The sequence below is a fragment of the Gopherus flavomarginatus genome, chromosome 8, assembly GCF_025201925.1.
Source record: "Gopherus flavomarginatus isolate rGopFla2 chromosome 8, rGopFla2.mat.asm, whole genome shotgun sequence".
Lineage (NCBI taxonomy): Eukaryota > Metazoa > Chordata > Testudines > Testudinidae > Gopherus > Gopherus flavomarginatus.
Genome location: NC_066624.1, coordinates 55,520,141 through 55,538,206, shown reverse-complemented (window position 1 = coordinate 55,538,206; position 18,066 = coordinate 55,520,141). Strand labels below are relative to the sequence as shown.

At 46.6% G+C, this 18,066-nt stretch overlaps 1 protein-coding gene across 7 annotated transcripts in view; it reads left to right on the top strand.

Moving 5' to 3' along the window:
* Positions 1 to 16,050: 16,050 nt before the first annotated feature.
* Positions 16,051 to 18,066, top strand: part of FAAH2 (fatty acid amide hydrolase 2) — a 28,726-nt gene continuing 26,710 nt past the window's right edge. For 2 of the 7 annotated variants that reach the window (XM_050965527.1, XM_050965535.1), the window contains exon 1: positions 16,053 to 16,312. In XM_050965527.1, coding sequence (XP_050821484.1) covers positions 16,082 to 16,312 — 231 coding nt within the window. In that variant the 5' untranslated portion in view covers positions 16,053 to 16,081. Of the gene's footprint in view, positions 16,313 to 16,398; positions 16,557 to 18,066 lie in introns of those variants that run through there. The other 5 variants (XM_050965528.1, XM_050965529.1, XM_050965526.1 and 2 more) reach the window with 5 other exon arrangements.

Sequence of the window (18,066 nt, the reverse complement as noted above, 5' to 3'; positions counted from 1 at the left end):
TCGGACTCCCCCAGTGAATGAAATCTGACAATGGAACCCATTTCACATCAAAAATTGTTCAGAACATATCGGATGTCTTACAAATCCCTTGAAAGCGCCACACTCCATGGCAACCACAGGCCAGTGGAGTAGTGAAACGCATAAATCAGACACTCAAGTGACATCTCTCAAAAGTTTGCCAGGAGGCCTCTCTTCGGTGGCCTAATGCTTTGCCCCTTGTTTTACTCCGTGTCCGTGCTCTCCCTAAGGGCAGATTAGGGCTCAGTCCCTTTAAAATTATGTTTGGAAGGGCATGGCCTATGAATGGGACACTGGTTCTGGCAGGGGAGTGGGAAATGGGGTGTGGTTTCTTGTCTCAGTACATGCGCTCTTTGTCTGCTGTTCTCTATTCTCTTCACAGGTACACCAAAGATTTGCAGCCTCTTTCGCTGGATGTCCCAATCCACTCCTTGCAGCCTGGCAGCTCCGTGCTTGTTCGTACCTGAAAAAACAAGCCTCTCCAAAAAAAGTGAAAAGAACCCCACACCATCCTGCTGGTTTCCCATACAGCAGCAAAGGTTAAAAAACACAAAAACTGGATTCATCACTCTCGTCTGAAAGCAGTGCCCGCTCCTGAACAGTAAACCATCCAGCCTGCTAGAAAAACTTCCAGCAACGATTTGGGACTTCAGCTGTTATTTAAGCAACAATAAGAAGTGCTGGGAATGCCCTGTGATCCCTTTGAACCGCCACAGTGCACTCCCTGCAAACACATTGTACATTGGTTGTGTTTATTTTCAAAGGACCAGCCTAACTTGTCAGCCTGGCTCCTTTTGTGGGGGTTTCTCATGTGCTTGTGTCATAGTATCTTTCCCCAATCTGAACTTTAGAGTCCAAAAGTTGGGGTACCAGCATGAATTCCTCTAAGCTTAATTACCTGCTTAGATGTGATAAGCTGCCACCAATCAGGAATTCCAGTGCCTGATACACTCTGGTCCCCCCTAAACCTTCCCTGGGGACCCCCAAGACCCAGACCCCCTGGATATTAACACAAGGAAAGTAAACCCCTTTCCTCACCGTTGCCTCTCCCAGACTTCCCTTCCCTTCTCTTCCCCTCCAGGCGTTCCCACCCTGGGCTCCTGGAGAGATAGACAGATTCACGCTCCGTGAATCTAAAACAAAGGGATTCCACCCTTCTCCCCTCCCTTCCCCTTCCCTATTAAGTACAGACTCAATTCCTTTGAGCCTCAACAAGGGGAAAAATCAGACAGGTCTTAAAAGCAAAACTTTTAATAAAAAGAAAGAAAAAAAGTAAAAGTTATCTTTGCAATTTAGATGGTAAAAGTTACAGGGTCCGTCAGCTTATAGACACTAGAAAGAAGCCTCCCCCCAGCAAAAATACAATTTAAAATACTTCCAGCAAACTACACATTTGCAAATACAGAAAACAATCAAAAGACTATAACTGCCTTTCTTACTAAATACTCACTATTCTGAATATATAAGAGACTGTAGCAGGGAGATTGGCAAGAAACCTGGTTGCACGTCTAGTCCCTTCCAGGACCCAGAGAGAACAAAGCAAAACCCAAAAAACACAAACAAAGGCTTCCCTCCACCGAGATTTGAAAGTATCTTGTTTCCTGATTGGTCCTCTGGTCAGGTGTCCGATTCACTGTTTGTTAACCCTTTACAGGTAAAAGAGACATTAACCCTTAACTATCTGTTTATGACAGCTTGGTGTTAGTATTTCTTATTCTGTGGGCACTTGGAGACTTGTAATTCTAAGGCCCTAAAGTAATCCGCTCAATATGGGTTCAGGTCCAGGGTTTGCCCTCCTGTTACTGTTTGCCATAATATTGCTGCTATTAACTCCTGTGTTCCCCTAAAAGCATGCAAAATGGGAGAGTAATAGTTTTTTGCATTTAACCCGTGCAAAATGCCCAAGGTGTAAATCAATCCTCATGTTGGGTCTGCATACACACTCCTACCCATACCGATCAGGGCATTCCGCTATGGGGTGTTCCCCTTCCACTCAGTGGCACACTTATAGATCAGCTTTTTCCTGATTGCAACTACAGCCCGGACCCCCCAGTTCAAACATGGTCCATCCATGGTTTGGGTTTTGCTTTGTTCTCTCTGGGTCCTGGAAGGGACTAGACGTGCAACCAGGTTTCTTGCCTCAGGGTCCCTATGCTGCATGCTACTGGCAAAATAAGGGAGACAATACCATCTTTGTGGGCAATGCCACGGTGAAGTGCAATTACTCAGAACATGTTTACCTAAGCTCTTCCTCCACCTGTGGTCGAGCCCCATGGCCGGTCCCTACGGGATCTGGCTGGTATTGGCTTTGTAATCAGACGGCTTATAAAGCGCTCCCTGCTGACTGGTGGGGCTCTTGTGCCCTGGGAGCTGTGGTCCCTGCTGTCACAATACATCCAACATTAAACCAAGGCAAGGTCCGTAATCATGTTTGGCGAAGCTGACGAAATGTTCCTGCTAATCCCCTGGCCAGTCAGCCTACGGGTTTTCACTCCTTTGCTGGTTTTTGCCTTAGTTAAAAGTAAATAAGTTAAAAAAAGCCATAGTAAACATCTCTACTGCTTTAAAAATAATAGCAAATTCCACAGCAAATGCCTTATCAGCTCTCCAGGGTAAAGTATTTCAATTGTCCCAGACAGTTTTACAAAATCGTTTAGCCCTAAATTACCTCCTTGCTAATCAGGGTAAAGTTTATGCCTTAGTTAACTCCAGCTGTTGTGTGTTTATAAACCAACAGCAGCGGGTAAAAACTAATATACATGCTATTAAGAAGCAGGCTGCCACCTTTCACCCTATTACCCTTGATAACACCGGTACAGGAGTCCAAGAGGTATGGGGCTGGTTAAGCTCCTGGATGCCCAATTAGATGCATGAGGTCGGCGTATAGTGTTTTTGCTCTTTCGTGTACTCCTTTTTGTTGTCCTTTTTGTGCTCATACAATGCTGTAAACTGCTCCTGAACTCACTCTGCTCCCCCCGACCCCCCAGCATTTCCCAATTGACTCTAACTAGCAACCCCCACGCCTATGAGCTTAATCTGTTTTTATCCTCTGCATATAAGAACACTCAGCCAAAAGTTTGTTAAGTTTTCTCAAAGGAGAAAGTTGTTGGTGTCACCAGGTATAACCCTAGGTAACTCAGAAGAGTGGTAAACCACAAGTGTCCATGAAGCCCTCCTGTTGTAGGCCTCAGTGAATCATTGTTCCTCCATGTTTAACACTTTGTGTAACCTAGTGTAACCTAATATATTAAAAGCTATAAAATGTACTGTCAGCAGTTAGTTTTCTAATTGTAACAGCCAGTTCCCTGCTGTAACACACTGAAGCTAAATTAAAGCAAGTTTCAAGGCCGCTTTTAAATACAGCATACGTGTCTCTGCAGCAAAAAAAAAAAAAAAAAAAAAAAAAGGTGTAAAAAAAAATGCTGCAGCCCAACAAAAAAGGGAGAAAAAACGGGGAATTGCTAGTTAGCAAAAAAAGTTCTCACAGAATATAAAAAAACAGACTGCTTGTTTTAGGTGTGCTTAATTTAAGGCGTCAGTCTCCCTGCACCACTTTAAAATCTCAGATAAACTTGGTTTGCTTCTCCACCCTGGTGTGTTTATTGGCGCGGCACACCGGGCGACGGACCCCCCCCGCTGTTGCTTGGCCTCGAGCACTTTGTGCTGGCAACAATACCTTACAAGACCCGTCTTGCATAAAGTATATCTCAGTTATGTTATATTCATAAGCATATTTTCATAAAGAATATGGAGTGAAACATCACATGCACTTTCCACAGTTGCCGCTTTATCACTTATCCCACACTCTAGATTTATAGATTCATAGAGTTTAAGCCGGAAGGGACCATCTGATTATCTAGTCTGACCTCTGGCATGTCATGCAGTTACATTTCATGTAGTTACCTCTGTATGGAGCCCAATAACTTGTTTGGCTAAATCATCTTCCAGACAGGCACCCAAGCCCAGCTCTTCAAAGGTATTTAGGCTCCTAACTTCCATTGAAATCAATGCTTAGAAAAAGACTTGGTACTTTAGAGGGGTGAGGGAGGGTTCCACTGAAGTCAATGGAAGTTAGGAACATCAACATCTTTGAGGATCTGGGCCCCAGTCTTCATTTAAAGTCTCCAACCAAAATGAAGAATCCACCACCTCCCTTTGTAGTTGGTGCCAATAAACCTTCTTCATTAATGTGTGCCTTTATTTCTAACTTGAATTTGTGTGGCTTCAGTTTCCAGCTATTGGTTCTTGTTATGCCTTTCTCAGCTAGAGTAATGAGCCCTTTAATACTATGTATTTTCTCCCAGTTAAGGTACTTAGACACTGTAATCAGGTCACCTCTAGATCGGTTTGATAAGCTTAACAAATTTTATTCCTCCGTGTCTCACTGTAAGGCATTTTTTTCAGCCCTCAATTAATTTTTGTGGTTCTTTTTTGCATCCTCCTTGATTTTTCAACATACTTCTTAAAATGTTGACACCAAAACTGCACGTAGTATTCTAGTAATGGTCTCACCAAAGTAAAATCATCTCCCCACTTACTGCTTCCTGTTTACCTGTCTTTTTAATGTTTTAAAAAAATAAATAAAATGCATTTGTTTTCCCCTCAGTATTGACACTTATTTACAGGAGATGGAAAATGCTGTGGGATAAAAGGGGCTAATTAATGAAAAATATCCCAATGTACTTTGTTTTACTGGGATGCAGTGAACTGGAATGGCTGCTTTATTGGGATGACTCCAGATCATTCATTGAATTAGTCTGACTGAGTAGTAATAGATGTTAACTGGGACAGTATTAGCATTGTAGTGAGGCGGCCTTGCTTCCAGCCGCCCCAGAGAGGGACGAGCCCTTACGGATGTCAAAGTAGGCGGAGCTGCAGGAGCCTGTGCCCACCCCCCAGAGGTCAAGGCGCAGGGCAGGAAATATAAAAGACCAAATCCAGGGCTCAGAAGCTGGCCAGCCGCCGGAGAGAGCAGATGTCCCTAGGGGAGCCCGAGACTGGGAAGCTCCTGCAGCCCCAGGTGGCCACCCAGACTGGCCGGAGCTACCCTGTGCCCGCTACCCGGAGAAGCTGCCGGAGTCACCCTGTGCCTGCCACCCAGAGGGATTGCCAGAACTGCCGCCCAACCCCTGCCCCGACGAACCTATGCTCCTGGACCCCCCAGAGGCCAACGCCAGGACCCAGGTAGGGCCTGAGGGGGAGTACGGAAGTAGCCCGGGGGCAGCTGACCCTAGTCTGGCTGCAGCACACCCAGAGCCAATGTCAGTGTGTTGTGGCCAGGATACCCATTGATACAACAGCAGGCTGCCTGCCGCTGTTAGGGCCCTGGGCTGGGACGCGGAGGAGTGGGTGGGCCTGCATCCCCCCTGCCACCCCACTCACAGGTGGCAGTCTCTCCTTCGCACCTGCACTCAGGTCCAGGATCCTGGACTTACCTTACTGAACTGTTTGCTCAGCCCCTGCCTGAGGGTCTGAGCCCTGAACTATTGTTTGTTGCCCTACCCTGACCTAGGGCCTGGGCTTGCCTTACTGAACTATTTGCTCAGCCCCTGCCTGAGGGCCTGAGCTCCTGGCTGTGTCCTGACCCACCCGGCTAAGTCACCAACGCACTGGACTCATGTAGTGAGGCGGCCTGTCTCCCAGTCGCCCTGGGGAGGGCGAAACCCCAACAGCGGACGCTTACAAGCATACATCTTGCTTAATGGAACTGCATTTCACTAGGACTAAGGAAGTGGCATGTAATCTGGTATGAATTGCAAAGCTCTGCTCTTTAAAGCTGAAGTTGCCAAACAAAGACTAAGGGAGATGCTGTCTTAATATAGGTGCTGACACTTTCCATGAAAGCTTCTTACTGCAACACTGTGCTGCACGGAGGAGCCCGCCACCTGAATCCCTCTCTGCACAAGGCCTGGCAGCATGGGGGAGGGACAAGTGGAACATAAGTTCTAGAAACTGTAAAATAGTGAAACTGGCTCTTCCAAACAACAGCTATATTGAGAACATTTTATTTTCCCTTCAAGGTATTTACAATCTTAGCCCTTAACACCAGGTGAACAAAGTGGTTTCTAATTCTTATATATAACACTCTGTAAGATTCTGTCTAATATCTGAATGTTCCCAGCTGTAGCTGTGGATCTAGCAGAGCTCAAAGGGGTATCAGATCTGATGAAGGATTTAATAAGCCAAGTTCCCCACCGTACGGCTGATTTGTGCCAGGCAGGTGGCCTGCTTTGGCCCTAGAATTGACTGGCCCAAGGAGGATCACCCATATGGGATGATCCCCTGTAGTGTACAGCCAACAGTGGGGGCTCTCCAGATACTTTTTCCTACCCTAGATGCCAGTGTGGCAGGGAAAAGGGAATGTGGCTAAAAGTAAGGTGGCAGGGCTAGCATCCATGTATTCCTCAGCTGTGTTTTTTGTCCCTTGGAACTGTTTACCATTGCTGCAAGCTGGAGCAACCTAAGGGTTGTGTTGCTGCCTGGATATTCCTGAGTAGGGGTGAACACACAAGAACCTAGGAAAGAGTGGCCAGCACAGATGCTGTAGCAGTTAGAAGAGTGCGAAGGTGAGCTGTGCACCAGCCACACCCCAAATCTGGGGCTACAAATCTAAGAAACCTTGTAACCTGTGCCAAGGCATGATTCTAGGATGTATTGGCTCATGTGAACTACCTGCAGGGAGAATTTTTCAAGGCCTGACTGTTTAGCTTGCCCACTATCTCCAGTGAAATAATTCCCATGCCATTTAGACATGCACTAAAAAAGGTAGGAGGAGGAAAGAGAGCTTGTAACTCGGAAGCTGGGCTGGGAAAATCAATAGATCATGGAAATTTCCCTGCACTCTGATGGGAATGAGAGACCATTGTAAAGCCTAGCCTTTGCACCTGGATCACTTTAATGAATTTCCTAAATTTTGCCAGATGTTCTTGTGAGTGCCTTAAAGCTTGCTAGCAGCTGATGAAGCTTGCATCCATTCCAATGGCTAAGGAAATTAATGCCAAAAGTCAGCATCCTGACTCCTCAAAAACAGTCCTGTGCAACAGATCTCATAAAAGGCTCTTCAATGAAGCAAATGTGAAGTTCCTAGGCCATGAAGGTAAAGAATTTTCCAAAAGTGAATGACGCCTATATTTTGTTTTAGTCCAAAATCTCAGTCATGTTGTCCAATCTACCCTTAATTAATATTTCTCCTCATAAGAACATCAGAGTGGCCATACTAGGTCAGACCAAAGGTCCATCTAGCCCAGTGTCCTGTCTTCCAACAGTGGTCAGTGCCAGGTGCCCAGAGGGAATGAACAGAACAGGGAATCATTGAGTGATCCATCTCCTGTTGCCCATTCCCATTCCTCCATTTGTCTTGAATAATTTGGAAGTTTTTGTGGAGGAGAGGGAGCTTAAGAGCAGAAATTGAGGAATACTTGTCACAGCTGCTGAGAATTGTAGCTCTGACCTCTTCCTGGCCTCCTTGTAGGCACTCCACTTAGGTCTCAGGCCTGCAACTGTCACCTTTCTTGGAGTGCGATCCTTCAATCTTCTCCCTCCAGACCAGGAATTCAGGCTGAAGCCTCTTGCAATCCACTGTGATACTCTCAGCAGGTTAGTTGAGCACCTGCCATCTTGTTCTCCCAGGAACAATGACAGGGTTATCCAGTGACCAGCCAGCCTTCCTAAAGTAAAGTACTATTTATTTAGAACAAAAGTATTACAGAGAAAAAACAATTACATGAAACAATAAACAGCTTCTAGGCAGGTTTATTTTATCAGGCAGCCACCCATCCTCCATGTGGAGACTCTGAAAGAACTAAAGTACGTCAGACCATTTGTGTAGGGCCTATCCCTTTTGGTCATAGTCTCATCATGTACGGAGTGTGAGTGTCCTTATACAAGATGGTTACTTTATGCAGTCTCAAATCCTTTGTGTTCTCAGCTTTGCTGAAAAAGATCAAACCAGTTTCTGGTATTTCTCCAGGGGGTGGAACTTGTTACCTGCAGAAGGGGTATGCTTGAATTATCCCCAAGTGACTTTAGACCAGGATCCTCAAAGGTATTTAGCTACTTAACTTCCATGGATTCCCTTTGAGGATTTGGGTTGTTAGTTCATGCAGAAAACCCTGTGTCACCGTGCGTTCGTGGGTCACAACTGAGAATAATATGGAAGTCGGGAAAAGTACAGACATCTTAGTTTTCTAGGAAGATGAGTCAGGCTAACACTAGCTCTAATAACATGAGATTTCATGCAGGGTCTGTGTGAGTGGAAAAAACTGTGAGAGGTTATTTTGACCTTGTGTTAGATAAGAATGGAACACAGACTGTAGCAGAAAATTGCTGAGAAAAGTAAGATATCAGGAAGGAATATGTATAAACAAAATGCAGTTGTTGATCATTACTGTATGTAACAAAGGGTATCACTGCCTGCCTTAATTGTTTATCTAATGGAGACCTGCCTCGGGAGGGGAACCCCTGCCAGTGAGTACTCTCCCCTTGCAAGTGTTAATGAAAATAAACTGCCTCTGATATGTTGCAACCAACCTAAGAGTGAAGACTGTGTTATTCTTCCACAATACCAAATTCAGGACAAACTGTAGAGAAATAGGGCAGATACACCTCAAAACTGGCGGTTATTCTCGCTTAAGATATACCAAAACCAGCAACAAAAATAAACTTCTGTTTCACCACACTGGCTAACGAGAAATCAAAATAGCAGTTTCCTTAGGCATTCCAGTCCTTGTATCACCACCAAAAACACTAGACTTCAAGATGAGTGGTTCTTTACAATCAATTCAATCAAATGAAAAGTTCTTCTGATCCCAAAGGATTAGTCACACACCCAGGTCAATATATAACTCAGATCTTACTCAATAATCACACTGTTGCCAATCCTTTAGTATCTAAAATCTAAAGGTTTATTTATAAAAAGAAAGAAAGAAAGGTGAGAAGTATGTTACAGGTATGGTAGCAACAAGAAGAGGGTCAGGGAAAGTATGGGACCTTTACTGAATGGGGGAGGCAAGCTAGTGACAGATGATGTGGAAAAAGCTGAAGTACTCAATGTTTTTTTGTCTCCATCTTCACAGACAAAGTCAGCTCCCAGATTGCTGCACTGGGCAGCACAGTATGGGGAGGAGGTGAGAAGCTCTCAGTGGTGAAAGAACAGGTGAAGGACTATTTTAAAAAGCTAGACATGCACATATCCATGAGGCTGGGTGTAATGCATACAAGGGTGATGAGGGAGTTGGCTGATGTGATTGCAGAGCCATTGGCCATTATCTCTGAAAACTCATGGCGATAGGGGGAGATCCCAGACGATTGGAAAAAAGGCAAATATAGTGCCCATCTTTAAAAAATGGGAAGAAGGAGAACTATAGGCCGGTCAGTCTCACCTCTGTCCCTGAAAAAATTATGGAGCAGGTGTCATAAACAGATAGTTAAGGGTTAATGTCTCTTTCACCTATAAAGGGTTAACAAACAGTGAACCCGGAACACCTGACCAGAGGACCAATCAGGAGACAAGATACTTTCAAATCTCGGTGGAGGGAAGTTTTTGTTTGTGTGCTCTTTCTTTTTGTGTGTGTTCTCTCTGGGTTCTGAGAGGGACCAGACATGTAAGCAGATTCCTCCAATCTTTCTGAAAAAATCTCTTCTGTTCTAATTTTAGTAAGTACCAGGAAAAAGGCGAGTTTAGTCTTTTGATTGTTTTCTGTATTTGCAAATGTGTATTTTGCTGGAAGTATTTTAAATTGTATTTTTTGCTGGGGGGAGGCTTCTCTCTAGTGTCTATAAGCTGAAAGACCCTGTAATATACCATCTTGAATTTACAGAGATGATCTTTACTCTTTCTTTCTTTTATTAAAAGTTTTCTTTTTAAAAGACCTAATTGATTTTCCCCTTGTTAAGGCTCAAAGGAAATTGAGTTGGTACTCACCAGGGAATTGGTGGGAGAGAGGAGGGGTGGAGGTGGAATTCCTCTGTGTTTTAAAATTCAAGGAGTTTGAATCACAGTGATCTTCCAGGGTAACCCAGGGAGGGGAAGCCTGGGAGAGACAACGGTGGGGGAAGGTTTACTTTCCTTGTGTCAAGATCCAGGGGATCTGGGTCTTGGGGTCTCCAGGGAAGGTTTTTGGGGGGACCAGAGTGTACCAGGCACTGTAAGTCCTGGTTGGTGGCAGCCTATTAGATCTAAGCTGGTAATTAAGCTTAGAGGAGTTCATGCTGGTACCCCATCTTTTGGACTCTAAGGTTCAGAGTGGGGATTTACGCCATGACAGCAGGTCCTCAAGGAATCCATTTTGAAGCAGTTGGAGGAGAGGACAGTCAACATGGATTCACCAAGGGGAAGTCATGCCTAACCAACCTGATTGCCTTCTATGAGGAGATAACTGTCTCTGTGGATATGGGGAAAGTGATGGACCTGATATATCTTGACTTTAGCAAAGCTTTTGATATGGTCTCCCACAGTATTCTTGCCAGCAAGTTAAAGAAATATAGACTGGATGAAATATGGATTGGATGAATGGGCTGGAGCACTCACAGGGAAAAATTAGTGGGTGCTGTGCACCCACTGGAAGCCAAGCTCTCCTCTCCCACACCCCACCTCAACTGCCCCCCCCCGAATGCTCCGTGTCCCTGCTGCTCCGCCTACCTCCCAGTGCTTCCCACTGCCAAACAGCTGTTTGGTGGCGCTTAGGACTTTCCAGATGGGAGAGGGGAGGAGCGGGGACATGGCACACTCAGAGGAGGAGATAGAGAAGAGATGGGGCAGGGATGGGGACTGGGAGAAGGGGTGGAATGGGAGTGGGGCAAGGATGGTGTAAGGGCAGAGCCAGGGGTGGGGGTGGGGTTGAGAACCCACCAGGAACAATGGAAGTAGGTTCCTATGCTATAAAGTGGATAGAAAGCTGCCTAGATCGTCGGGCTCAATGAGTAGTTATCAACGGCTCGATGTCTAGTTGGCGGCTAGTATCAAGCGGAGTTCCCCAGGGGTTGATCCTGGGGCCGGCTTTGTTCAACATCTTCATTAATGATCTGGATGTGGGATGGATTGCATGCTCAGAAGTTTGCGGATGACACTAAGCTGGGGGAAAATGTAGATACTCTGGAGGGTAGAGATAGGGTCCAGAGGGACCTAGACAAATTGGAGGATTGGGCCAAAAGAAATCTGATGAGTTTCAATAAGGACAAGTGCAGAGTTCTGCACTTAGGACGGAAGAATCCCATGCACTGCTACAGGCTGGGGACTGACTGGCTAAGCTGCAGTTCTGCAGAAAAGGACCTGGGGGGATTACAGTGGATGAGAAGGCTAACGGCATAGTGGGCTGTATTAGTAGGAGCATTACCAGCAAATTGAGGGAAGTGATTATTCCCCTCTCTTTGGCACTGGTGAGGCCACATCTGGAGTACTGTGTCCAATTTTGGGCCCCCCACTACAGAAAAGATGTGAACAAATTGGAGAGACTCCAGTGGAGGGAAACAAAAATGATTAGGGGGCTGGGGCACATGACTTATGAGGAGAGGCTGAGAGAACTGGGCTTATTTAGTCTGGAGAAGAGAAGAGTGAGGGGAGATTTGATAGCAGCCTTCAACTACCTGAAAGTGGGGCGGGGGTTCCAAAGAGGATGGAGCTAGGCTAGGCTGTTCTCAGTGGTGGCAGATGGCAGATCAAGAAGCAATGGTCTCAAGTTGCAGTGTGGGAGGTCTAGATTGGATATTAATAAAAACTATTTCACTAGGAGGGTGGTGAAACACTGGAATGGGTTACTTAGGGAGATGGTGGAATCTCCATCCTTACAGGTTTTTAAGTTTTTAACAGGTTTTTGACAAACCCTAACTGGGATAATTTAGTTGTGATTGGTCCTGCTTTGAGCAGGGTGTTGGACTAGATGACTTCCTAAGGTCTCTTCCAACCCTAATCTTCTACGATGCTATGATTCTGTGAGAGTTAAAATTGGTTAAAGGAATCAAATACATACACTATATGCTCCCATTAGTATAAGTCCATAGTCCAGAGGCTTGAGCAGGAAAGAAAGGAAAATGGAGATGTTTCCAGGGCCTTTTATAGCTTCTGTAATGTGGAGGGAAACCCATTGTTCCAAACAAAGCCCTCAGTACAGCTAGTGGAAAATTATGGTAAAAGATGGAGTTTGGAGTCACATGAGCAAATCACATGTCCAGGCTTGACTTCACTTAGTCATGGCAGGAAAGTCTATTATCTGTAGATAGGCATCTCCCATAGTCCATTGTGCGTTGTGTTCCTTGATGAGCCACTTAATTTGCTAAATACCTGGTGGGCGCTACTCCAGGAGCAAACATTTGAAATCTAGATATAGAGCCACGCTCTGTATGCTGCAGGCGCCACCCTGCAGCTCCCATTGGCTGTGGGAGAGGGAGAGCGATACCATCACTAGTCAGCATGGAGAGTCAGCCATGGAGGCAGTGTCACTAGTCACTGGGCAGAGTCAGCTAGGGCGGCATGAGGGAGTGAGGGAAAAGGGTGGGAAATGGGTTGGGAGGTGGTGTGACTTGTGAGGCTCCAATGACAGCACAAAGGGGCATGCTGCCTCTGTCCTCCCTCCCCGAGCTCCAGGGGATGGAGGCAATGTGCCTGGTGCCTGCAGATAAGACAAGGTGAAGATAAGAAGAAAGGAAAGAGGTTCTTTCTAGCTGTTGGCACTGCAGGTCTGTGTAATGAAATGGGGCCCTTTACTTTTTTACAACACTGACCCATGTAATGTTGGTAGGTTGTGTAGGAGAGGGCCAGCTCAGCAGGAGCACCAGGAGGCACTGAACCTGATGGGAACATCATGCCAGACACACTGGGAGGGTTAGAACCACCCACTGCCCCATCTCTTTAGGGTAGTAGCCATGCTCCTCACCCCCTGCATCTGACCAGTGGGCAGACACGACTGTGCCTCCTTCTCAGCTGCTTTTTGTGCCCAAGGAGGCCCAGCCCAGCAAGGTCCTGCTGTCAGCAGAGCATGACATGTGGGAAAGTGGAGCAGGAACTGCCTCAGGTAGGATGGTCTTGGTGAAAGTGCTTGGTGGGCCCTGAGAGACCAGGTTTGTATTCTTGGTGCTGCCTCTGCCAGTGATGTCCTGTGTGACCTTGGACAAAGCCTCAGTTCCCCAGCTGTCACACAAGGATAATAATAACCCATTGTGCCAGGATAATAAGAACCCATCTCTCTCTCACTCACACACACACAGTTTGCTTGTAAACAGCCTTACAGAGAGATGTCTCAACCTAAAAAAGGGAAAATTGATGACAAACACCACCAATTCCAAGATAAGTAGACTGTTGATTATTTTGTCATTGAGTACAAACAGACTGCCTCATGCTTGATCTGCAAAGACAAAACTGTTATTTTAAAAGTCTACAATATCAAACAACATGACACAGTGAAACATGCACAGCAATATGATAAATATCAGGGAGAAGAGACAGAGAAGATGGTCTTACAACTGAAAAAAGAATTAGCAAAGCAGCAACAGCTTTTTCAAAAAGCGAGAAAAGAGTCAGAATCAGCAATTTTGGCAAGTTATGTCATGAGTGAAATGATTGCTAAGAGTGGGAAGCCATTTACTGATGGTGAATTTATTAAACAATGCTTTATTAAAGTCAGCGAGATTGTATGTCCCGATAAGCTGATATTGCTGAAAACATCTCTGCTATCTCCAAATATGGCAGCAGAGCATATTCTTGAGCTCTCTAAAGATATTGATGGGCAGCTCATTGAGAAAAGCACAGCTTTCCACACATATTCAATCACACTTGATGAGAGTACCGATTTGACTGACAGTGCACAGCTTGCCAGATTTGTAAGAGGCGTTGATGAAAACTTTGCAGTAACTGAAGAATTGCTCAGCTTGTCACCAATACACGCTAGAACAATGGCCAGTGGAATTTTTTCACAGCCTCACAGAAGCACTGGAACAACAGGGATAGCTTAGTGGTTTGAGCACTGGCCTGCTAAATCCAGGGTTGTGTGTTCAATTCTTGAGTGGTCCATCTATGGATCTGGAGCAAAAAAAAATCTGTCTGGGGATTGGTCCTGCTTTGAGCAATGCATTGGACTAGAAGACCTCCTGAGGTCCCTTCCAACCTGATATTCTATGAACAGGTTCTGCCATCATAGCACTTGTTGGCAGGCTTAACCGCTGATGGGGCTCCAGCAATGATTGGTCAAAAAACTGGACTGGTAGCACTAGTACAAAGACAGATGGCTGAGCAACCAACAGTATTACACTGCATCATTCACCAACAAGCACTGTGCAGTAAATCTTTGAAATCTAACAATATCACGTCCATTGCTGTGAAATGTGTGAATTACATTTGCTCCAGGGGCTTGTAGCACAGACAGTTTCCTGCTTTCTTGGAGGAAATTGAATCTAAATATGGTGACTTGCTCTACTTCACTGAGGTGTGCTGGCTAAGCAGGGGTTCTACTTTAAAGAGATTCTTTGAACTGAAAACAGAGGTGAAAAGATTGATGGAAGAAATTAAAATGTCTGTACCACAGTTTGAAGATCACAAATGGATGACAGATCTTGCTTTTCTTGTTGATGTAAAACAAGAGCTGAATATTCTAAACCTGAAGCTGCAAGGTCCAGGCCAGGTGGTGACACATAGGGTGACCAGATGTCCCAATTTTATAGTATAGTCCCGATTTTTGGGTCTTTTTCTTATATAGGCTCCTATTACCCCCCCATCCCTTGTCCCAATTTTTCACATTTGCTGCCTGGTCTCCCTAAGTGACAGCACTGTGTGATACTGTGAGAGCATTCACAACTAAACTAAAATTGTGGACAAATCAGATTTCTCAGGAGAATCTCACTCATTTCCCAGCATGCAAGTCACTTGTGGAAGAGCTCAGCTCTGACACACAGTTCAGTGGTTCTGAATACACTACTAAGCTTGACCTGCTTTTGGAAGAATTTAATCAGTGGTTTGCAGATTTCAGAAAGCACAAAGAAAGCTTCGATATTTTTGCTAATCCATTTTACAGTTATGTGGAAACAGCACCATGTGATTTACAAGTGGAACTCATTGATATGCAACGCAACACATCTTTAAAGACTAAATTCAGAAAAACTGAGGATGTCACAGAGTTCTTCAGACAGCTACAACCATCTTTCCCAAATCTTTGCAAAACCTTCAGAAAAATCATATCCTTGTTTGGCAGTACTTGCATTTGTGAGAGAGTTTTTTCCACAATGAATATAAACAAGTCAAAATATCAAACACAACTATCTGATGCACACCTTGCTACAATCCTGAAGGTTTCAACTGTTCAGTCACTGAGGCCAAACATCAATAAACTGACAGAACTGAAGTGCTGCCAGGTGTCTGGCAAACACCAAAGACTCTCTGGCAGGAGGAGAATTGTATAAAGTTGTATAACAGTTTTATTAATTCTAAGAAATTTGAAATAGAAAATATAAATGTTTTCTTTTCCAAACACCATCTTCAGCGACATTATTGGCCCGCTGGGAGGATTTGAGGTCTGTCACTGGCCCTAAGGTAAGTTGAGTTTGAGACCTGGATATTGGTTCTTATAATGCATTCCTCACTGTAGTATGAGCATGGGCAATACTGTGTCTCGTGTTACTAGCGTGGCTTGAGGCCTAGGACAGAATTTTTACATATGGGTGGAGGTGGGCAGTGACTCCAGCAGTGCCACACCGGGTTGGGGGCTTGGGGGGGGGGGTGTGCCACAGCAGTGCTGTCCCTGGTGTGTGCGTGTGCGCGTGCACGTGCCCTGCCAGCATTGTCCCTGGCTGCGGGGGGAGGGGGTGAGAAGGGAAGGTGTCATTGGCCACGGGACAGTCGGTGGGTGCTGCCCAGGGTTGGGGATTCCCCCCTTGACAAGCCTCTGACACACCCCCCCCCCCCCGTGACCGCAGAGCCCCAGAACTCGCCCCTCCCTAGGGGGCCGTGCTTCCTATTGCCCCGCCCCGCGGGGCGGTGCCACTCCCGGCTCCCTCACCTGCTGCGGGCTGGGGAGGGAGCCTAATAACTGTGGAGGCGGCGGCTCCGCGCGCTGCACTGTGGGTCCCCCCCTGCGTAGCTATGGCGCTGTCGCGCGCGGAGCGCTGCCTTGTGCTGCTGCTGCGGCTCCTGTCGCGCGCCTTCCTCGTGCTGCTGAGTCTGGTGGCGCGCGCCTCCGCTGCGCTCGCCGCCCGGCCGCCCGCGCTGCCCCAGCCGGCTGGGGCGCCCCCCGCGCGCTGTGTGCCACCGCCGAGCCAGCCGCTGCTGCTGTTGTCGGCGAGGCAGCTGGCTCGGCGCATCCGCCGCCAGCAGGTGAGAGCGGGGGCGGGGGCTGCTGGGATTTGTAGTTCGCCTCCCGGAGGGGCGCCCTTAGGGCAGGACTCCTGGATTCCCTGCCTAGCTTTGCTCCCCGTGCGTCGCAGTGAAGTGGCCGCTGTGCGCTCTGGTACTCCCGGGGTAGAGGGGACCCGCTGAGCTCCCCGCCCTCTCTTGCCCCCCTGGGTGTGTGTGGGGGGGCCCGCTACAGACACGCGCTGCACTCTCCTGCCGCGCTGAGGTGGGGGAGAGCCTCTCTATAGCTTGGAATCGTGCCTGCCTGGGGGGGGCACCCTCTGTATACCTGATGCTGCACTTTGTGGGTAGCAGGTGGGAGTCCCAGTGCCAGGTGTGTGCTGTGGGATGGGGTATATGTGTGCGGGGTGTGGACAGCCCCATTTCATCCCTTTGCTGGGCTTCTCTCAGCACCAGGAGAGAATACAGACAAAAGGGGCGCCAGGTCCCAGATCAGGCTGCCTTGGCCAGGAGCCATCCAGCTGCACTCTTCTATGGGAAAGGACTAGTTCTCTCTTCTTCCTCTTGTCTGATAGATCATCCTGAGCATCTGCTGGGGAGAGAGATACCTGGCTGACATGATCAGAGTCTGTTGACTCAGTACTATGTGGGAGGAGGGGATGTCTGGAGAGCTGATCGTGTGGAACATATGAATTCCATAAACTCCCAGCTAGACCTCTCCTTTCCTCTAGTAATGAGCTGATTGGCCTGGGCAAAACAAGCCATCACTTTCTCCTGGTTAGGACACTACATAGTCCCACTTGGGCAGAATAATCCTTGAAATACGGGCAGTTCTGAAACATGGTGGACTTTTGGGAATTCTACATAGAGGAAGTACCTGTCATATAATTCTCAATGGAGGCATGCCTTGATGGGGGAATGTGTCAACATACAATGCAGAAGTGACAGGTTCGCCCTAATGAACAGTGCAACATCCAGAGACTGCAGCTTCTGGCACATATTATTCTAAGTTGATCCTGGGGCTTGTTTACACCAGTGCTTTCAACCTTTTTGATTTGTGGACCCCTAAAAATTTTTGAACAGAGGTATTGGCCCCTTTGGAAATTCAACCTGTGGTCTGCGGATCGCTACCATAGAAATCTTAAACTGAAAACTTCTACAGTAATGACAACACTGCTGTAGGTCAGGGTATTCAGATACAGAATGCTTTTTCTGGGATTTGAAGCTTTATTTTCATAGTCACCTTTTCAAAACCCCTTAGACATAGTCTGCGGACCCTATGTTGAAAAACACTGGTCTACACTAACGGCCCTGCAGCAGGGTAGCTGTAGCACTTAGTGAAGATTCTGCCTACGCTCGGACTGGAGCCTGAGCTCTGAGACCACCCATTTTATGGGATCCCGGAGCTCGGGCTCATGTGTCGGCCCTGATGTCTATATTGCCGTCTTATAGCCCTGCAACCCTAGCTCTGCAAGCCTGAATCAGCTGACACAGGATAGCTGCTGGTGTTTGTCTACATCGCAATTACCCAGTGAGGCAATGGGAATATCTACATTGCAATTAATGGGTATTAATCTATATTAATATGACTTCTGCTTGAATCAAGATTAATCTTTATTCAGCATTGTTTTCTGGAAGTTGGTGTAGGCCACACCTTTGTATTAAAGTTGCCATGGGCCCCAGTCTGGTGTGAAAACAGCCCTAATCATCTCTCCTAATTTTTATGATCAGTCTCCTGTTTCTCAATCCTCTAGGAAGGTTGTGACACTGAGCAC